This window comes from Chrysemys picta, chromosome 4 (assembly GCF_011386835.1).
Source record: "Chrysemys picta bellii isolate R12L10 chromosome 4, ASM1138683v2, whole genome shotgun sequence".
NCBI lineage: Eukaryota > Metazoa > Chordata > Testudines > Emydidae > Chrysemys > Chrysemys picta.
In genome coordinates, this window is record NC_088794.1 from 67,470,118 (window position 1) to 67,487,770 (window position 17,653).

Consider the following 17,653-nt stretch of genomic DNA (forward strand, 5'->3'; position numbering starts at 1 on the left):
TGACTTTGGCTGTTCTAGAATAACAAACTCTGAAAGCCTGCCTTTTATGAGACAGGAATAATTCATATGGAGCTAAATGGGTTCTGTAGTATGTCTTGAAAGCAGCATAAACAGCTTTGTATCTGCTTGAATTCTTGAGCTATTGTGTAAATTCAGTTTTGTCATAGTGGAAAATTACATTCCCAAATATGATCCATATTCATAAACCATGAGATTTCTAAATGTGACCATACCCCACCTTTAATAAACAAAACAAAAAACAAAAACAATTAGCTGTACAAAACACACAGCACCTGATTCAAGGCCCACTGACTTCAGGGGAGATTGCATTAGACCCATAACAGATATATTTCTCTGTAAAAACCTAAATTTGTGCACATTAAATTTGAGAATATAACCACAAAATACAGTGCACCCCTTAGATTGCAATACCCTTATCCTGTTGTGTAGCTTTGCAGAATGCACCCTTATTAAGTAGAATTTTTGTTTAACTCCTAACTAAGCAGAATTCAATCAATGTCATTCACTATCCATCTTGGGTTGGCTGGCCTGATTGAGTATTGGTGTAATTCTCTCCCAATTCCAAGATTTGTCAGATGCTCACACCCCACACTTACAAATTTGGAGATCTTTAAAATACTTAATGGACCAAAGTTGTATAGTTAATATTTATTTAAAATGAAAGGACAAGGGACCTCTACAGTGTTTAACGAAAATACTTATTTTTGCCCGAGTTATGTTTAAGATTTGAACTTTTAAAAAAAATCTTAATTCAACCCATGCCACAAATACCGCATGGGCATGAGATGCTACAGTTTGAGGTAGAATGAGGAGTGCTGAATTCAGGAAGCCTGGGTTTTAGAATCATAGTCCCTGTGACCCATCCATTGGATGGAGGAACATCGTGGATTTCTGTACTATGTCCCTCGGGCATACTGATGCATGTATCAAAGGTAAGCAGTGTATTTTACAATAAAATAATCACTGGCACTTCTGAACCTGCTGTTAAATGATGTCTGCTACTGCACACTCATGATAATTTATTTAGCAGTCCAATGAAAGGCTGTCTGAATTGATCATAAACATATTTTAAAGTTATTTTGATTTATACTACTGTAAAACAGCACCCATCCTAGGGTCTGCATGCCCTTGACAATCTTGAAAAATATACAGTTTAAATATTTGACTCCACCCCTTCCTGCACCCTATTTCCTAAACACAGTACTTTGATGAGCAGCAAAATGTAAACAAAACCTAAGCCCTGCAATAGTCCTTTTCCCTCCCTACTGGCCAAATTCTCACAAATCTCCCCGCCCCCGCAATCCCACGACACCCCCCCTCCCCCCCGAAAAAAAAAGGTGGAAGGGGAATATGTATGGGCTTTGCAACTTACCCTGAAGGTCAGCAAACATGGGCTATGAACTCCAAAAATAAAGTGCTCCACTGGGCAGTGTCTTCCAAAAAGCCCTTTATACATACACCTTTATATACCTGCATAGCTATAGCTGTAAATGTTTGCCATGTAGACAAATCTGGGGTATTAATATAAAAGCAGAAGCAAAGCTGATTTTTTTTCTCAATATTACTGGACTTTCATACTCCTAGTTTCACAAAATCTCACTTTGTAGTGAAATGACTGCAACCAGTAGAATGCTGAAAAATTATTTTAATTTTTTGTGTGTGTTAATTCTCTCCTTTGTTTACACTAACTTTCCTAGTGTTCGCTTTCTCCTCAAACTAGCAAGTTCAGTTTGATAAAGTGGAAGGCATCTGGCTGAAAGGTGTGAGGACCATAATTTTCTCTCTGTTAAATTACATGCTAACTCTGGATGTTTTTGTCCATTGTGTCACCTTTATACGTAACCTTAGCTCTCCGCCATAGGTTCTTCTATGTCTTGGTTCCAGCATCTTCCACTTGATGAATTAGACTGGGGAGAGGGGAATGAATTTGCTGAACAATATAGAGCCGGGGTTCTCAAACTGTGGGTTGGGACCCCCTTTGAATGGGGTCGCCAAGGCTGGTTTTGGCCCTAGGCCCCAGCAAGTCTGAAGCCCAAGCCCCATTGCCCAGGTCTCAAACCCAAGCGCAAGCCCCATCGCCCATGGCTAAGGTTATATGCTTCCCGCCCAGGGCAGAAGCCCTTGGGCTTCAGCTTTGTGCTCCCCCCACCATCCCTACGTGTCTGGGGCATGGGACTTGGGTGGGCTTGGTCTTCGTTCCCAACCTGCTGGGGTTGTGTAGTAGTTTTTGTTGGCAGAAGGGGATCACGATGCAATGAAGTTTGAGAACCACTGGTAAAAACCCTTAACTTGTGTACTCTAAATGGTAAGCAAAACCACCTGTGTGTAGTTCTTATCTAATCATAGTTCAGGTTCTCCTCTGCATGAGCAGTACAGTAGTATGGTCTGAATAAAATCTATTCTGTGTAGGAGATGGGATGGCTGGGGGCTGGTAGTAAGTTGCTGAGCCTTTCACCTAGTTCAAGTGGTGGATAAAAGGCTAAGGCTAGTGATATATTATTTTGTTGTGGTAGCACCTAAGAGTCCTAGTCATGGACCTGGACCCCGTTGTCCTGTGCACTGTACAAACAGAACAAAGTCAGTCCCCCGTCCCCCCCTCCCCTGCAAAAAAAAAAAAAAAAACCTTAAATCTGTGACTAGGGGACCACAGATACTAATATTTGTATTTTTTAGTAAGATGGGTGTTTCTGAGAATGTCAAAAAAAAATTTAGTAAATGAACACTAGATTGTCCCCTTGTGGAGTTTTCCCCCAATCATTTCATCACAGGCCCAATCATTTTCCATCTCACCTCCCCAAAAAATGAATGGGTGTTTTGGGCCCCTCAGCATTCATAGACTGCCTGAGATACAGGGATAAAACCAGTGCTTCTATATTCTTTCCTGCAGTTCTCCCTTCCCTGATAGAGTACAGATTTGGTAGAGCTTTACTAAGTGCTGAACAGCCACTCCCTTCAGAGCCCCCTGTCAAGGGTGGTCTGGTGCAGAAGGGAGCCCACAGGAAAGGTAATACCCTCGGAAGCTGTATTGAGCAGTTCAGGGGTTTTTTGTTTGGTTGGTTGGTTTTGGGTTTTTTTATGACCAACTTTAGATGTGTAGGGACTGATTTTCAGACATGCTGAACCCCAGAGTTTTCAGAGCTAGTGTTTTCAGTCATCCATGGCAGTTAGAAGCCCAGGTGCCACTGAGTTTCAATGGGAGTAGGACATCAAACTCCCTTACGTACTTTTGAAAATCCCACCTTAAGTGTCTAAAGTTAGCCATTCAGAAACCTCACATTAATAGCCAATTCGGAAAGTTTGAATTTTAATAACTGATAAATATTGCTGTATTTACACTACTTCACTACAGCAGTTGAATGCAAAAGAGATGGGAAGATGTAGGTAGCTACACAGCAGATAATGAGGAATTACATACCTATAACTCTAACATTTTAGTATAATGAAAGTGAATTGAGAGCTACTGAAATCTACAATAAAGAAATGAGCCCCTGTGTAGCTACATCAATGTAGTTCCACCATTGTAAACAGCTAATGTAGATACACAAAGCAGGTCTTACATAAGTACAGCCTCTTTTGGTATGTTACTGGATTAAGTTATAAGAGTATATTCCACATTGAACCTGGATGGTTTGTCTTTGTTAGGGATTTTCAATGGTGTGACAACATTGATGTAATTACAACGGTATGAATTTATTTACTGTAGACGGGTTTAAATAAGGGCAAGATTGTTTAGCCTGCTCTCACCACAGAACCTATTTTAATTAAGAGGTCTTGTCTGTTCACTGAGTTATGCACTCATTTTCTTCAAAGCTCTGTTTTATGCTATGCTTCTCATCTCTGATACATCGAGTGTACAAAAGATTATTCTATATTCTATGAAACCTCTGTATCTCTAGGAATAAGTTTATTCATAATTTACTAAACTTTTTTAGGTCACATAGGTCATGAGCGATTTTAACCATGATGGTTTTGTTGTTAAGGTAAAATTCACCTCTGTGCACCACTTAGGTTCCATTTTAAATCCTTAAAATAGGGCTTAATTTTGATTTAAGTGCTACATAATCCTGGTGTCAGCCCTCTGTGCAGGGGAGAATTTCGCCCGTACAACATTATTTAGATTTTAAATTCTCAGTGCAATTTCACTGTGTTGGTCCTTGAATTGACAAAGTCAAGCCCAAAGGCCTGGTGTCTCCTCTGTGCCCTTGGTGGAGCAGCGCCTATAGCTTACAAACTCATGCAGGTGAGCCCAGATGCCATAGTCAGTCAGACAACTAATTGACAACTCAAAAGTCCCAGTTGACAAAAGCACCAGGCGTAAAGTCCATAAAGAACTCTATAATGCCCTCAAACAATACCAACCCTTTCCCCAATTTTCTGTGCTCTACTAAGTGGAGGAGGTGGACAGTGAGATCACCCAAATAAAACCTGGGAAAGCAGCAGGCCTTGATGTCATATTCCCTGAGTTCTTAAAGCATTTGTGTCCAAGAGCGAGGAAATGGCTAGCTACTCTCTTTACAAACATACACCCCTCAGGGAGAATACTGAAAGAATGGAAAGGAGCAAAAATTATAGACATTCTCAACCCAGGCAAAGAGGCAGCCAATGCGAAAGGTTATCAACCTCTAGCACTTTTTAGTGGCTGCTATAAGCTACTGGAGCAGCTTCTACTTTGTAGAATGAAGCCATTGTTGGAGGAGCTGGTCCCCAAAGAACAAGCTAACTTCAGAATAGGCAGAAACTGTTGTGACTAAGTCCTTGCATTGGCCACCTATACAGAAGCTGGCTACCAATGCTTAAAACAGCAACAGCATTTATCAGTCTTAGTTCCGCATATGATACAGTATGGTGAAAAGGACTTCTATTGATACTTGCAATAGCCATGCTCTGTTGCCCTACAACTGGGCTAACCGTGGAAATGCTGAGCAACCACAGATTCATGGTGTAGCTCGGTGAGACTGTCAGCAGCCAGCAAAGGCTGAATAACAGCCTCTCAAAGGGCCGGTCTAGCTCCAGTACTTTTCAACCTATGTAGCAGTGATATTCCACCAACATCTTCCCACAAGTTCATGTATGCAGATGACATCACACTAGTTACTCAGGCTTTCTCATTTGAAACCTCAGAAAAGGTTCTAGAACAGAACCTAAAAACACTAGAAACCTATTTCAAGGCATGGTGGTTAAAGCCAAATGCCTCAAAAACAGTGGTCTCAGCTTTCCATTTGAACAATAGCCAGGCCAAGATTACATTAAACATCAATTTCTGCAGGCCACCATTGACACGTGATCATAATCCATGGTACACGGGAATAACCCTGGTCTGCATGCTCAGCTTCCATCACCACCTTGAACAAACCAGAAAGGAAAACAAAGGCTAGGGTCAACATCATACAGAAGCTAGCAGGAACATCTTGGGGAATTGACGTCTGTACACTCCGAATGTTGACACTAGCCGTAGTCCATTCCACAATGGAATACTGTGACTCAATATGGAGCGGGAGCCTACACACCATTTTAGTGGACACCAAAATAATTGCCACTCTTCATATAATTAGCAGCACCCTCACATCAATGCCACTTCCATGGCTATCAATATTGGCTAACATTGTGCCATCAAATATCTCATGAGATGCTGCGACAATTAGGGAGTACATAAAGATCATGGTAAATACCACACTATTGCTCTACTATGACCTAGAACATCCCCCTGGTCATGGACTAAAATCAGGAATACCTTCTAGTCTCGCGCCACAACCCTCATTGCGGATGTTTCAGAGGATGGTCTGAAGCCTGAATGGCTGCCAAAATACTAAACAAAAATCTAATTGAAGACCCAGTTGTGCAAGTGCTGAGCTTCTCTTCCCCATGTTCCATATAGCCAGCTCTAAATTGTATCTGAACCCAACATGGAAGATGCGCATACTTACTCCATAGATGAAAAGTGAGGGAATCGCTGAACGGCAACTGTGGCATAATGTAAACTGTCAGACACATCATGGACGATTGCCCAACTTATGCTCATTCTGGAACCATTCACATGACCTACTCCCTCTGCTCTGGACTGGATAAGAGACCTTAAGATCCAACTGTAGCCATGCCACTGCTTTCACTGTTCTACTATTACCACATGGAAGAAGTGCAATTTCTTGTCTTCATTACTAGGCTGATCTACATGACAGTGCCTCAACTGCTAGAAAGAATAAAGGATAAAACAAAGTTGGTTAATTTCATAAATAAGAAAAAAAAATTATTAAAAACTAAAACAAAACATTGAGGCTCTTGCAAGAAGAGCATTGGCAGAACAACAGTTCATTCAGAACAAAATATATCTCCAAAGCATATGTAATCTTTTGTTACCTTTTGCCACTAGGTGTTGCCAAAGTGCTACAGTGTGGATGTTTTCAAGGGCTGCTAATAATAATCTGGTTGCTAATAGTGAATGCTGACAATGCTTATAGAATTACTTATTATTTTGTCATTCTCCTTGGTCTTTTACTCCTCTGTCTGCTGCTTTTTTTTTCAAATAAAAGTCTATTTCTATCTTTTGAGAGTTGGTTTAATAAGTTTCAAATTGTATGGCTATACAAAAGTACATAAAATATATAAATTACTCTAGAACACTGAAAAAGAAAAAGGATAGGCAGTTTTTGTGTCACCATGCTTTATTGTTACAAGTGCTGGTTTTCCACTGGTAATAGCAATGATGAGTCCTCCAATCCCTTCCATCTCTCAGATTAGTGGCTCTACATCAGAACTACGTTAAAAGTACTTTTTTTCTTTTGCCATCCTGCTTTTTCACTGATTAGCTACTAACTTTCTGGTACCAACTTTTGAAGATTTTTTCCTTTTGGTTATCATGTCATTTTTGTCTCCAATATCAATTGATTCCACGCAGGAATAGGTATGTAAAATCTTTACCATTTATTGTTTAGAAGTAAGTTATCCTTTAAAAGAAAAAAAAAAAGGGGGGGGGATTTAAGAACATAGCCAGTTAAGTGTACATTAGATATTTTCAGCATGGACCACCCCTATTCATTTTAAATCTCTGCAACACCATAAGAAAGATCCACAAAACCCTCTCAAGACAAATTGAGCATAACAGTTTGAACACCTTGTGCAGAGAAAGACAGGAGTAAAGATGACTTAGTTCGACACAAAAATAAGACTAAACATTATGAAAATTGTACATTTCTTTCAAGTCAAATTGTAATACATGATGTAGCTGCTGATAGCAGCTGTCTCTTCCTCTGAAGTTTTCAACAAAAGTTGCAGAAGGGCCTCCTAAATGCACAGGATGAGCCAAAATCCTAAAAAGATGATGTGCATTAACTATTCATCAGAAGGTATAGAATGAGTATAGAAACTATTTGCCACATACATGAAGGAAATAATTTTCCATCAAAGCAGTACATGCAACAGGGGTATTATCCCATAAATACAAGCGATCTGAAGAACTACAAACCAGTCATTTTATTGTCAGTGTTACTAGAGAGCTCCACTGTCACAAAAGCATCAGTGACTAGACAGTGGGGATTTCTGGACTTGTGATCAGAGAAATGCCTGAGTAATTAATCAGTTCTAAAAATCTGGAGTAGAAAAGAGGGACAGATTTCAATCTTGCTTTAGTGTAAATCTGAGTAACTCCACTGGAATCTAAGGATAGCTTTTGGGGGTCACTGATCAGAATCTGACTCAGTGAATCTATTTCTGAAAAATACAAGCCTTTGCACACAATTTAAGTGATAAAAAGCAATTGATGCTATAGAAATAATGCTGGAAATACTGGGGAGGGAGAGGAGTTGGAACCATTCACATAAAATCATTCACAACTATAATATATATGAATAGTGGAGTGACATTTAATTGCCATCAGGAGAGTAAAGAGATTAAGTTCATTACAAGGTGACAGTTGGAAGCAATTGACAATTTTCTCACAAGCTGTTCTCCTGCCTGAAAAAACTGATTAGTCACAATCAAAGAAGTTAGGATGGAATATGTCTATTTCAAAGAAATTTCATTTTGAAAAAAAAAATGAAATGAGATATTTTGATAAGGTTGACTCTTATCAGAATGAAATATTTGTTTCAATTTATTGTGTGGAAATGATCCACACAAAAAACTGCAATATGTCATTCTGATAAGTTGAAACAAAATATGTTTTGAAATGTTGGAATTTCATGCAGACCAGACAGTGGGTTTCAAACTGTTGTAGTTAGTTTTTACAAGACCCTTCAGTTCCTCCCTGTAGAAGGGCTTCTGAAACTTTGAATAATAATGAGTGTGTTACTAGAGAGTTTGTGTCTCCTTTTAGACTGGCATTAATCACTTTTGTGAAACCTATAAACCCTGAAGAAACCCTAAGATACCTGAACATAAACAGTAAAGAATTCAGAAACAATAGTTTGAAGACTAAAAATTGTCATTGCAAGGATGAAAAAAGAAATGTTCACTATGAGGAAAATAACTGAGATCTGATAAGGATTTATGCTTGGCATGGCTAATATTTTATCTGAAACCAGGGAAGCCAGCTGAAGCAAAGACTTAATGGTTCTATCACAATTCTTTGCAGGAATGAAGAGCAAGCTATTGTCCAGAAGGATTTGGCATCTAATATAGGGCCAATTGCAATATACAGAGTGAGGTGGAAAGAAGAACCAATGGAAAGATGGAGTAGTCATTAAAACCTGGACAGTGAAATATAAACGCATACATGATTGATATTATATGGAGATAAAGGTGAGTAAGTGAGTGAGGATGAAAGCAAACAGGATTATTGCAGTGGATACTGCTAAATGCATTTCTCATTCACATCCTACAAAGATTACTTCTGTCTTTTTTCTTTTTAAAATACATTGTCATGTACTTTCCCCAATTTTGTCCAGTACTGAAGTCATGTTTTCCCTTTTCTTCTGCTGCATGGTTATTGTCTTCAAGTTATTGTTCTTCTCGCTGATTTTTCTTGAAAGCATCAGTGTCCTTGCTGATCTTTGACATCCTTTCCCTTATCATATCGAAAAGATTTAAAAATATGCATTGACATTGATCTCTCTCTCTCTCTCTCTCTGAATTCTCCTTATCTCAGACAGTTTTTCATTCTTCCAACAGAGCTCTCTATATATGGAGTTTCTTCAATTTAACCATTTTATGCAAGACTTCAAATGTGTCTTAATTTCAGTTTTGGATCCGAGTTTAGATCTTCACACACCTTACAAAGTTTTGAACTAGGGTCAAGCTTCTCTCTCGTGGGCTATTAATTTTTCTTTACATGATTTCCAGATCTACTTCAATTGTTTGTAAGTTGTAGCTTTTTTTCTTGGTGTTCAAGATGTGTATGTTTTTGTTATCCTCTGGTCCCTTCCCATACTCATGTTCGAGAATACGATTGTGTGATTGGAAAGAGCCATGCTAAAAGTGTCTATAATGTACACTTGATTGACCATATTTCTGAGGGAATTTTTTTTAAACTACAACTTGTTTCATTATTACAAATATACTGGACTTTATCCCTTTCCTTCTCCTCCTCCCCTCCCACTCCCCAGGCTTAAAATGGTCTCCATTTAACTTAATTGCACAGTTGTATCTCATCTTGAAATTGGAAATAAAGTGCTAATGACGTTCTTGGTGGCACGTGACTCAAATGGCCCTTCAGATTCTATACAGCAACTTTTGGACAAATTGCATTTCCTATTGTTGTTAGAGCTCTATATAATCTACTTTAAAGCCCTGCTAAAAAAAATCTCACAGAGTGGTCCAGTGTGAATTGGATTGGAAAGGGAATTATGGAACTTCATCTGTTAAATTGCTGGCTCTATTCCAGCCTAGATCTGTAGAGACCAAAATCCTAATCCTCGGTGCAAGTTTTAAGTTCCGTTTGGGCTGCTCTAGTGCTGAAAAGGGAACTAAAACTGACTTACAGTAATCATAGCCAGGTCTACACCACCTAACCCCCTTGCTCCATTCTCCGGGGTATGAGTGTGGGCCAGGCTATTCTGCAATTCCCCAGCCAGCTGAAAAACCTGGGATCAAAATAGTCCCCCATCAGGCTTAGGATAAAAGGGAACAGTAGATGGCCTACAAGTTCAATCACTTTTCCCACCTCCCTCCATGCTGTGCTGAACACAGATCAGCTGGACCAGGAGATTTGCTCCTGAAAGTTGTTTCTATATGATGTCTGTTTGTTGGCCTGTGTGAAATTGGCAATGGTTTTAGAGGCAGGTGTTCACAACCCAAAACCATCATCTGTGCATAGAGGCTTTTTGGAGCTGTCTATCTAGCACCTTTCGTGAAGCTACAAAATTGAAGAACATTAAGAATTTGCATTATTCTGACAGCAGCTATTAAATCTATGCATCTTTCATTACACCAACCAGCAAAATCAATAGACGATGCAAAATAAATCTGGAGCATTATATTGTTGGTGTGATGTCTGTATAACACATATTCCATAATGTCTCATGTTTGTTGACAAACAATGAGAAAAAAACCTGCCATGCAGAGCAATTTTCGTGTAGTATAGGCCCCACAGTATCCTGTCCTGTCTTTATCAGACAATTCTACTTTTGAGGACTGTTATGCCTATTATCAAAGTGTAGATTGCTTTATATTTTTACTCCTTTGCTTCGTCTTTAATTTGTCTGTCTTTTGATTACAGACTCCCACCAAATACAAATGAAATAGCTTTTTTAAAGCTGAATTTTAGCAGAGTCCAGGAAGTGGGTTTGTGGTAGGGGAAGAAAAAAAAATCCCATATCCAGATTTTTGTAATTTTTTCTTTAATTTTCCATGGCTTCAAAACTCTCACTAATGCCTTCTCAGAGACCTCCTGGCAAGTGCTTCGCAGGCACATTTTTTATACATTGGACTCTAAATCCTAGAGATCTCATTTGCACAGAGGCAGATTTATTCTGCTTTCTGATAGTTTCAGGAAAGTGATCAGGGTCCCCCTCAAGGATTTGTTCAGTGGGTCATCCCAAGTAATGCCAACCTCTTATTTCCCTCACCTGACTTATCAACTCATTGTCTCTGTCCCTCTTTCCTCCTTGTCTGTAGGCCCATTGTTTGCTGCTTCATGATTTACTTCCAAAAATGCACCTCAGAATTCTTAGTCTGTTACAGCAAGACTTTGGTCTTAAATAACCATTTTTGCAGCAGCTTTTCAAAGCCTGTGGGTACAAATTTCAGCTACTTAACAAGCCAACTGCTAAATTGTATCTATACACTTTAATTGTTGAAAAAAACCTTACTATGCAACCCCCTTATCTCCACAAACCATCATTACAACGAACACAAAAGTTTCTGCTATTTTACTTTGAGAGGAAAAGAAAAACAGTTGCCTGCTTAAAAACAACAAGGAGAGGCGGGAGACTGAGTGGGTTGTTGATGTGGGTGCAAGGGAAGAATGGGGACTGGATCTAGCACAATGCTATTGGAGGGGGGAGTGCTGATGAAATATGGAGGGAACTCATGCTATGTTGCTGAGATGAGTAGTAAGAATTTAGGGAATAGTATCAGAACCATTGTCAGGGTAGTCAGATTAGAAAATTACTGAGTTGGGTGGAAGGGACAAGATGATCTGAGGTAGATTGCTGAGCTGAGGAGGAAAGGGGAGAGATGGCCCTGGAATAATGTTGGAAGAAGGAACTAAAATGGTTTGGTAAGAGGAAAGAAGATGAAGAAAGGGCAGAAGGAAGGAACGTGAAAGTGTAGAAAAGGAGAAATTAAAGTAGTATCTAAAATAAAGAGTCAAAAGTTGGGTATGCTTTATTTTGCTTTTGCTAGAAATATTTTGTTGACATTTTTCAGATGAATAATTCTCCCGGTATTGCAAATGAAAGATTCACTGCAGTACAAAAAATATATTACAATACTGTTGAACTTCAGAACACAGTGCAGATGTTAAGGGCTTTATTCCCTTATGCCTGAAGAGTAAAGTGGGACTACTTGCAGAGTAAGGAACTGCTTGACATGAGTGTAGAGCTCATTGAAAAGTGGTAGAGTTTTCACACACAAAACTCAAAAATTGTGAAATATTTTTGTTCCACAAGTTTCACAAAGGAAAGATTTTTCATTTATGTGATTCTTTTTAAAGTGTTTAGGCTTTATTCTCCCCCTCCCCAGGCACACTTTTTTCCTTTTGCCACTGGAGGGGGGGGGAGAGAAATCTGACAACCCATAAACAAAAAAAAGAACAGAAAATGTTTTTAGAATTTTGTCTGAAAAATGGACAATTTAAAATGTTTCATGAACATTTTCTTTTTAGAAAAAGGACATTTTTGGGCCAAAAAAATTTAAATAGTCACCCTCTCTAAATGGGTAAGAGTGGCAGGATGGGAGGTAAGTGTTATTCTCACTTTATAGACAGGAAACAATCCTCAAGGGCTCAGATTCTCCGGTGAGCTGAGCTTTCTGGTTGGAGCACCCCACACCAGCAAGAGAGGTGGTGTCAGGGAGCTAGTTACAACTGGGTGACTCAGCACTGCCTAGAGCCCTGGCAAAGGTTAGAGCATTCCTGTTGGATACACTCCCTCCCCATCTCCTGCACCAAAGCTGAGGTGTCACGGGGCCTAGCAATGCTGGCTGGTTCCAGCTCAGAGCTCCTCCGCGCAGCACCAAATTCAGCTACTTTCCAGCCCCTTTGCATTCTTCTGGTAGGGTCTCCTACACAGTGAGTTAGTATGTGGCAAAGCATGGTGTAAATCTACGATACACTGGCTTGCTGTGCACAAATGTCCCTATGGTCACTGCTAAAGTGCAATGAGAGTCCCTGAGTGTGGCTTACTTAGCGTACTGTTGTTTCAAAGTCTCCTTGTTTTTCTTTCACTTTTTTTTAATCTCACCAAATATCTATTAATAATCAGCCCCAAAAAGTCATTGCGAGGTTTAACCAAAGCTCTGCCTCATATATGGCGTAAGCAAGCTTTATCTTTCAATCTCCCTGTTAGGATTATGGGGCATTGGAAGAAGGTGAGTATGGTCTAACTCGTATTTAGAGAACAAAATTGAAATGCAGGATTCCTGGCTTCCTGACTCAACTATATACTCACTGAAGGCCAGCGCCAAAGCCCATTGAAGTCAATGGTGGCAATCTTCAGTGGGCTTTGGATCAGGCTCTAAGGTTTTGATCCAGCAATGAGATATGTGGAAGCAGATCACTACACGCACAAATAGCCCCAATATAATCAATGGAGTTTTGGGCAGACAGGGGTTCACCTGTGTGTATCTTATTGGGCCTAAGAACTGGGGGCTAAGTGACCTTGGCAAGTCACTTAACTTTTGTGCCTCAGTTTCCCTGTTTGGAAGATGGATATAATGAGGCTCTGATCTTGCAATGGACTCTGTGGGCAGATGGCTGTGTCTGCACAGAAGCCCAGTGATTTCAATGGGGCTCCACGAGGTTGTAGGGTCCACTTGCCCAGTGTCCATTACAGGATCAGGGCATTAGTGAGTGAAATACTTTGAGATTTTTGGATGAAAGTCTAAAGTAGTATTAAAGTGCTGTCACAATCTTTATTATTGTTTTTAATAATATAGTGAGTATACACTGTGGTGTACAATAGGTGAATTGAGTTAAACGAGTATCAGATCCCCACTCAGTCTGAAGGCAAAAAGACAGCATGTAAAAAGTTAGTACAATGCAGAACACACCAGAGTGAAATATGGCCATGTACAGCAAGAATAAATAGGGTTTTAGAAGTTTTTGAAGGAAGTGAGAAATGAACAATACAGGACCCCAGCCAGTGCAAACTTGGCCAACATTTGTAGGTTTTATAAAAACAAGCTACCATGCTTTTTTTATGCCAAAGGAAACATTTATTATTTTAAAATTCTGTACAAGGTTTGTAACCCAGTCCTTGCAGTCTGGAAAGTAGAAAGTGAAACTGACTAGAAATGAGCTATAAGCAAAAGTGTACAGGGTTAATTTATTTCCATGATGCAAATAGAAAGTGAGAAAATAAACGGCATAAAAATAAAGATTTATTTGTATTTGTCCAGAAGGCCCAAGCAGAATCAGGACCCTTTTAGACTAGGTGCTGTACATTGGAGATAATCCCTCCCCCTCAGAATTTATGATCTAAGGCTCCAATCCTGCACGTTGTTCAATGCAGGCTCAGGTCCCTGCATGTGGAGCTCATTGCAGAATATGGCTTAACTCAGGGCCAGGGAAACAAACCAACCAAGGGAATAGAGACTGGAAGACAAGTGATAGACACATGATTACACAGACTAGTAATGTGCTCAGTTATATTACACATCCCAATGACACCAGTACCTTAACATTTAAAAGGACTCTATAAACTTAAAATACAGTCAATTAAAAAAGAAGAGTTCAAAGTAGTTTTGGGTGTTTAACCTGCCCCTGAAGCTCCCTGCCAATTTTTCTGTGGTTTTATGATGACATTTCCATATTAAAACAAATGTTTTATTCTGTTGCCATATGAAAGACCCAAACAAATAATAAAATGAATATTTATACAAGGGAAAATTTATGGGATTGCTCATGGGAGAAAAGTTAGGCCTGGCTCATACACAGGAGGCCTTACTGAGTTAAGTAAGTATTTGGAGGAGTGGGCTTCAGGTGATACAGAACTCATGCATGTTTTTTAAACAAACAAAAATTGAAAAAATCAGATTTAAAAACAATTTTTGGTTTTAATAATTAAAGTGCCATGTCATGCAGGAAATGGAAACCGATTTTTAAAATATTAATTTTAATGGGTCCCTTTACCCTAATTAAGATGAATCGAGTTTCTATGAATTCACTTCTGTTTCAGCGCACTCCTCGCAGCTTGCATTTTCCAGTCACCCCACCACCTTCACCTCCGCTGCCTTGTGTGCAACCTTGAATCACCAATTCAGCCAGCTCAGGGATTCCACTTGAACCACCACCTTGTCACTCATCTGTCAGGGTAACGCCCACCAAGTGCTCCACTTACCAAAGAGGCCAAGGCGCCCTTCGTTTGTTGGCTGCTGCTAGGCTCCTCTTTGCATATTAATCAGCCTCAGATTTCTTCTGCACCAATGCGGGCGCCGGCTTCACTCTCCGCATACGCACCTAGTTGATTTGCATAGAGCAGCAGCCGGAGCCCCGACACTGTGCAACCCTAGAAGGGAAAAGGAGGCTGCGGAGCTGGACTGGTGTGTCTGGCTCCTGGCAAGCAGGGGAGTGGAGCAGAGGCAGACAGGAGCTAGAATGGCTGCACGGTTCACTTCCTAGGCATTGCAACACGGCACAGCAGCAGCAACAACAGGGAGAGCGCCACAGCAGAGGCAAAGCCCAGCGCACGTTACCTGCTAGCTTGAGATGAGCCCCGCAGAGGGAAGGGAGCTGCTGCCTTTCAATGGAGCGGGAGGGCGGAGGGAGAGCCGCTGAAGTGCTGGCTCCTGGTGCACGGTGTTGAGGGGGAGAGAGGGCGAGACACTCCGCTTGCGCTGGGCACGGAGGTGGGGAGGGAGCTGCGGTAACAAGGACTCAGCTCGGCTCTGCGCGGGGCCAGGGCAGCCGGAGAGGCGTCTTGCAGCGGGCGCGGGGGAGGAATCGTTCTGCAAAGGGACCGAGCCGAAGCGTCCAGCCCGGGCAGCCTCGCCGCTCCCAGGAGCGAGACTCCCGCACGCACCGGAGGGGGCTCGCAATGCGGTGCCTGGCTCTGCTCGGCTTCTTCGCCTGGGGCTTCGGGAGCTCGGCTGGGCCCAGCGGCGGAGCTTCCCCTCCTCCTTGCCCGGCTTCCTGCAGCTGCGATGGGGACGGAGGAGTCGATTGCTCCGGCAGGGGGTTGACCACCGTGCCTGAGGGTCTCAGCGCCTTCACCCACGCCCTGTAAGTCCGGGGGACACGCGGGGGCGGTGTGGCGGCGGGAGGTGGAGACTGGTGTGGGTGTGTGGGCTAGAAGGGGTCCCTCTTTGCCTCCAGACTTTCCCAAACAGGTTTCCCGGGTGGGTGTGTTGGCAGCATGGCCTGGGCAGATGCCTGCCCTACCTGTTAGTGTGGCAGGGTACGGAGACCGTCTGGGCGCTTGGGGCTGGGCTAGGTTAATGCCAAGTGCTTTCAAAAACAAACAAATTCGGGAATTTTTTTGTTTTAAATATTTTTTTTTAGAGCCCAGCCAGCCCTTCTGCCAGTCTTTTTGGTGATCTTAATTCCCCCTGGCCTTGCATCCCATTTGACAAGTAGGTGGGAGAAGGGTGACCCTTACCTTATTACTACCTTATTCCCCCCGATGGAGGAAGCGGAGAGGAGATATTGTGTCTATTTAAATAGAGCCCCTTCCTCTGAGAAACAGACCCCTCGTTCTATCCGTGGTTCCTTGTCCCCATCCTACAGGCTTTTGGTATCTTGAGGCCGGGGGTTCGCAGATCTGGGTAAAAGTTGGACCTAGACACCTTTTTAGTGTGTGTCAAACAAACAGAACCCCAGACCGTGCATGCCCGTTCCCAGTCAACAAGCAAAGACCATCAACTGGTAAGGGCAAGGCAGAATCAATAAGACAATATTTTTGTGCTGCCAAATTTGGGCATGCTGAGTGAGGAAACACCTGGATTCAAGCATAATCAGCGTAAAAAAAAAATTAAGCCAAGCATAGTTATTGAGCAAATACCTTGATTTTGCTGTCTCTAAGATCTCAATACAGCAAACTGACCCTTCTGTCTGTCAAACAGAGCCTTATGAAGAGGAGACCACAGTATTAAGAACAATAAAAAATAAGCACTGCTATGTACATTTAATGTTGGTTTTTTTACTTGGGAACTCTGTCTTCGGCATTTCTAAAGTGTGTTTATCAACTTGGTATCTAAGCACCTGAGGTGTTCCCTTTGAATGTTTGGGTTGTAAGCATTTGGGGTTGCAGAGGATTTCCTAAAAAATTGTAGAAATCCACAAATCTGTTTGTATCAATCAAGAGCAGGATATGGCTTTCCCCAATTGGCATTTCCTAAGCAGATTCATTTTCTATACTTACATTGCCTCTGCAAGGTCCAAAGCTGAAAAAGGAAAGAATAAGAGATGTATAGACTTCAGGCAGTGGAGTGCTGATTAATGTCAGGAGACCGACTACCTGCAGAATATGCCAAGTGAGAAGGCTGGAGGGGAGGGACAAAAACCATCAATTATTATATTTGAAAATGGAATTATGTAGCAGTATCATATTGCTCAAAGGAGCAGAGAAGTTCAAGGGTTAATGTTAATAGCTGTTCAGGTATGCAAGGCCAAGGAGGATTAGATGGTTTGCATAGAAATGAGGAAAAAGATTATGATAATATGTAAATGTTCAACATGAGGTAAATATAGCAGGTAACAACATTACCTGCCTTAATTCAGAATGCCACCTTAAAATATGGAAAGATGACAAGTATTTGTATCCTTTGCAACATCCTCATATTAATTCAGAGTGCATTTAACTAGCTAGCAAGTGAATTAGATGTGCTGCTCCCTGCAAAAGTTTCAAGCTTTTTTTTTTTTTTTTTTTTTTTTGATGGTAAGTTAGGTAGTCCATCCATAAACAGCACTAACCATTCCTCTGCCAAAATATCATGTCCAGTCTGTAGTGTAGGCAGATGTTATTAAGCACACTAAATGTTAATTTGTTCAAAATATTGTGTCTATAATGCGGAATGAGAGAACTTTTATCTCTAATACAGCTTT

At 41.0% G+C, this 17,653-nt stretch overlaps 1 protein-coding gene across 2 annotated transcripts in view; it reads left to right on the forward strand.

The window, feature by feature from the left end:
• Nucleotides 1-14,977: 14,977 nt before the first annotated feature.
• Nucleotides 14,978-17,653, forward strand: part of LGR4 (leucine rich repeat containing G protein-coupled receptor 4) — a 133,511-nt gene continuing 130,835 nt past the window's right edge. The window contains exon 1 of one of the 2 annotated variants that reach the window (XM_005306374.5): nt 14,978-15,832. In XM_005306374.5, coding sequence (XP_005306431.1) covers nt 15,648-15,832 — 185 coding nt within the window. In that variant the 5' untranslated portion in view covers nt 14,978-15,647. The remainder of the gene's footprint in view (nt 15,833-17,653) is intronic. The other variant, XM_024109379.3, reaches the window with a different exon arrangement.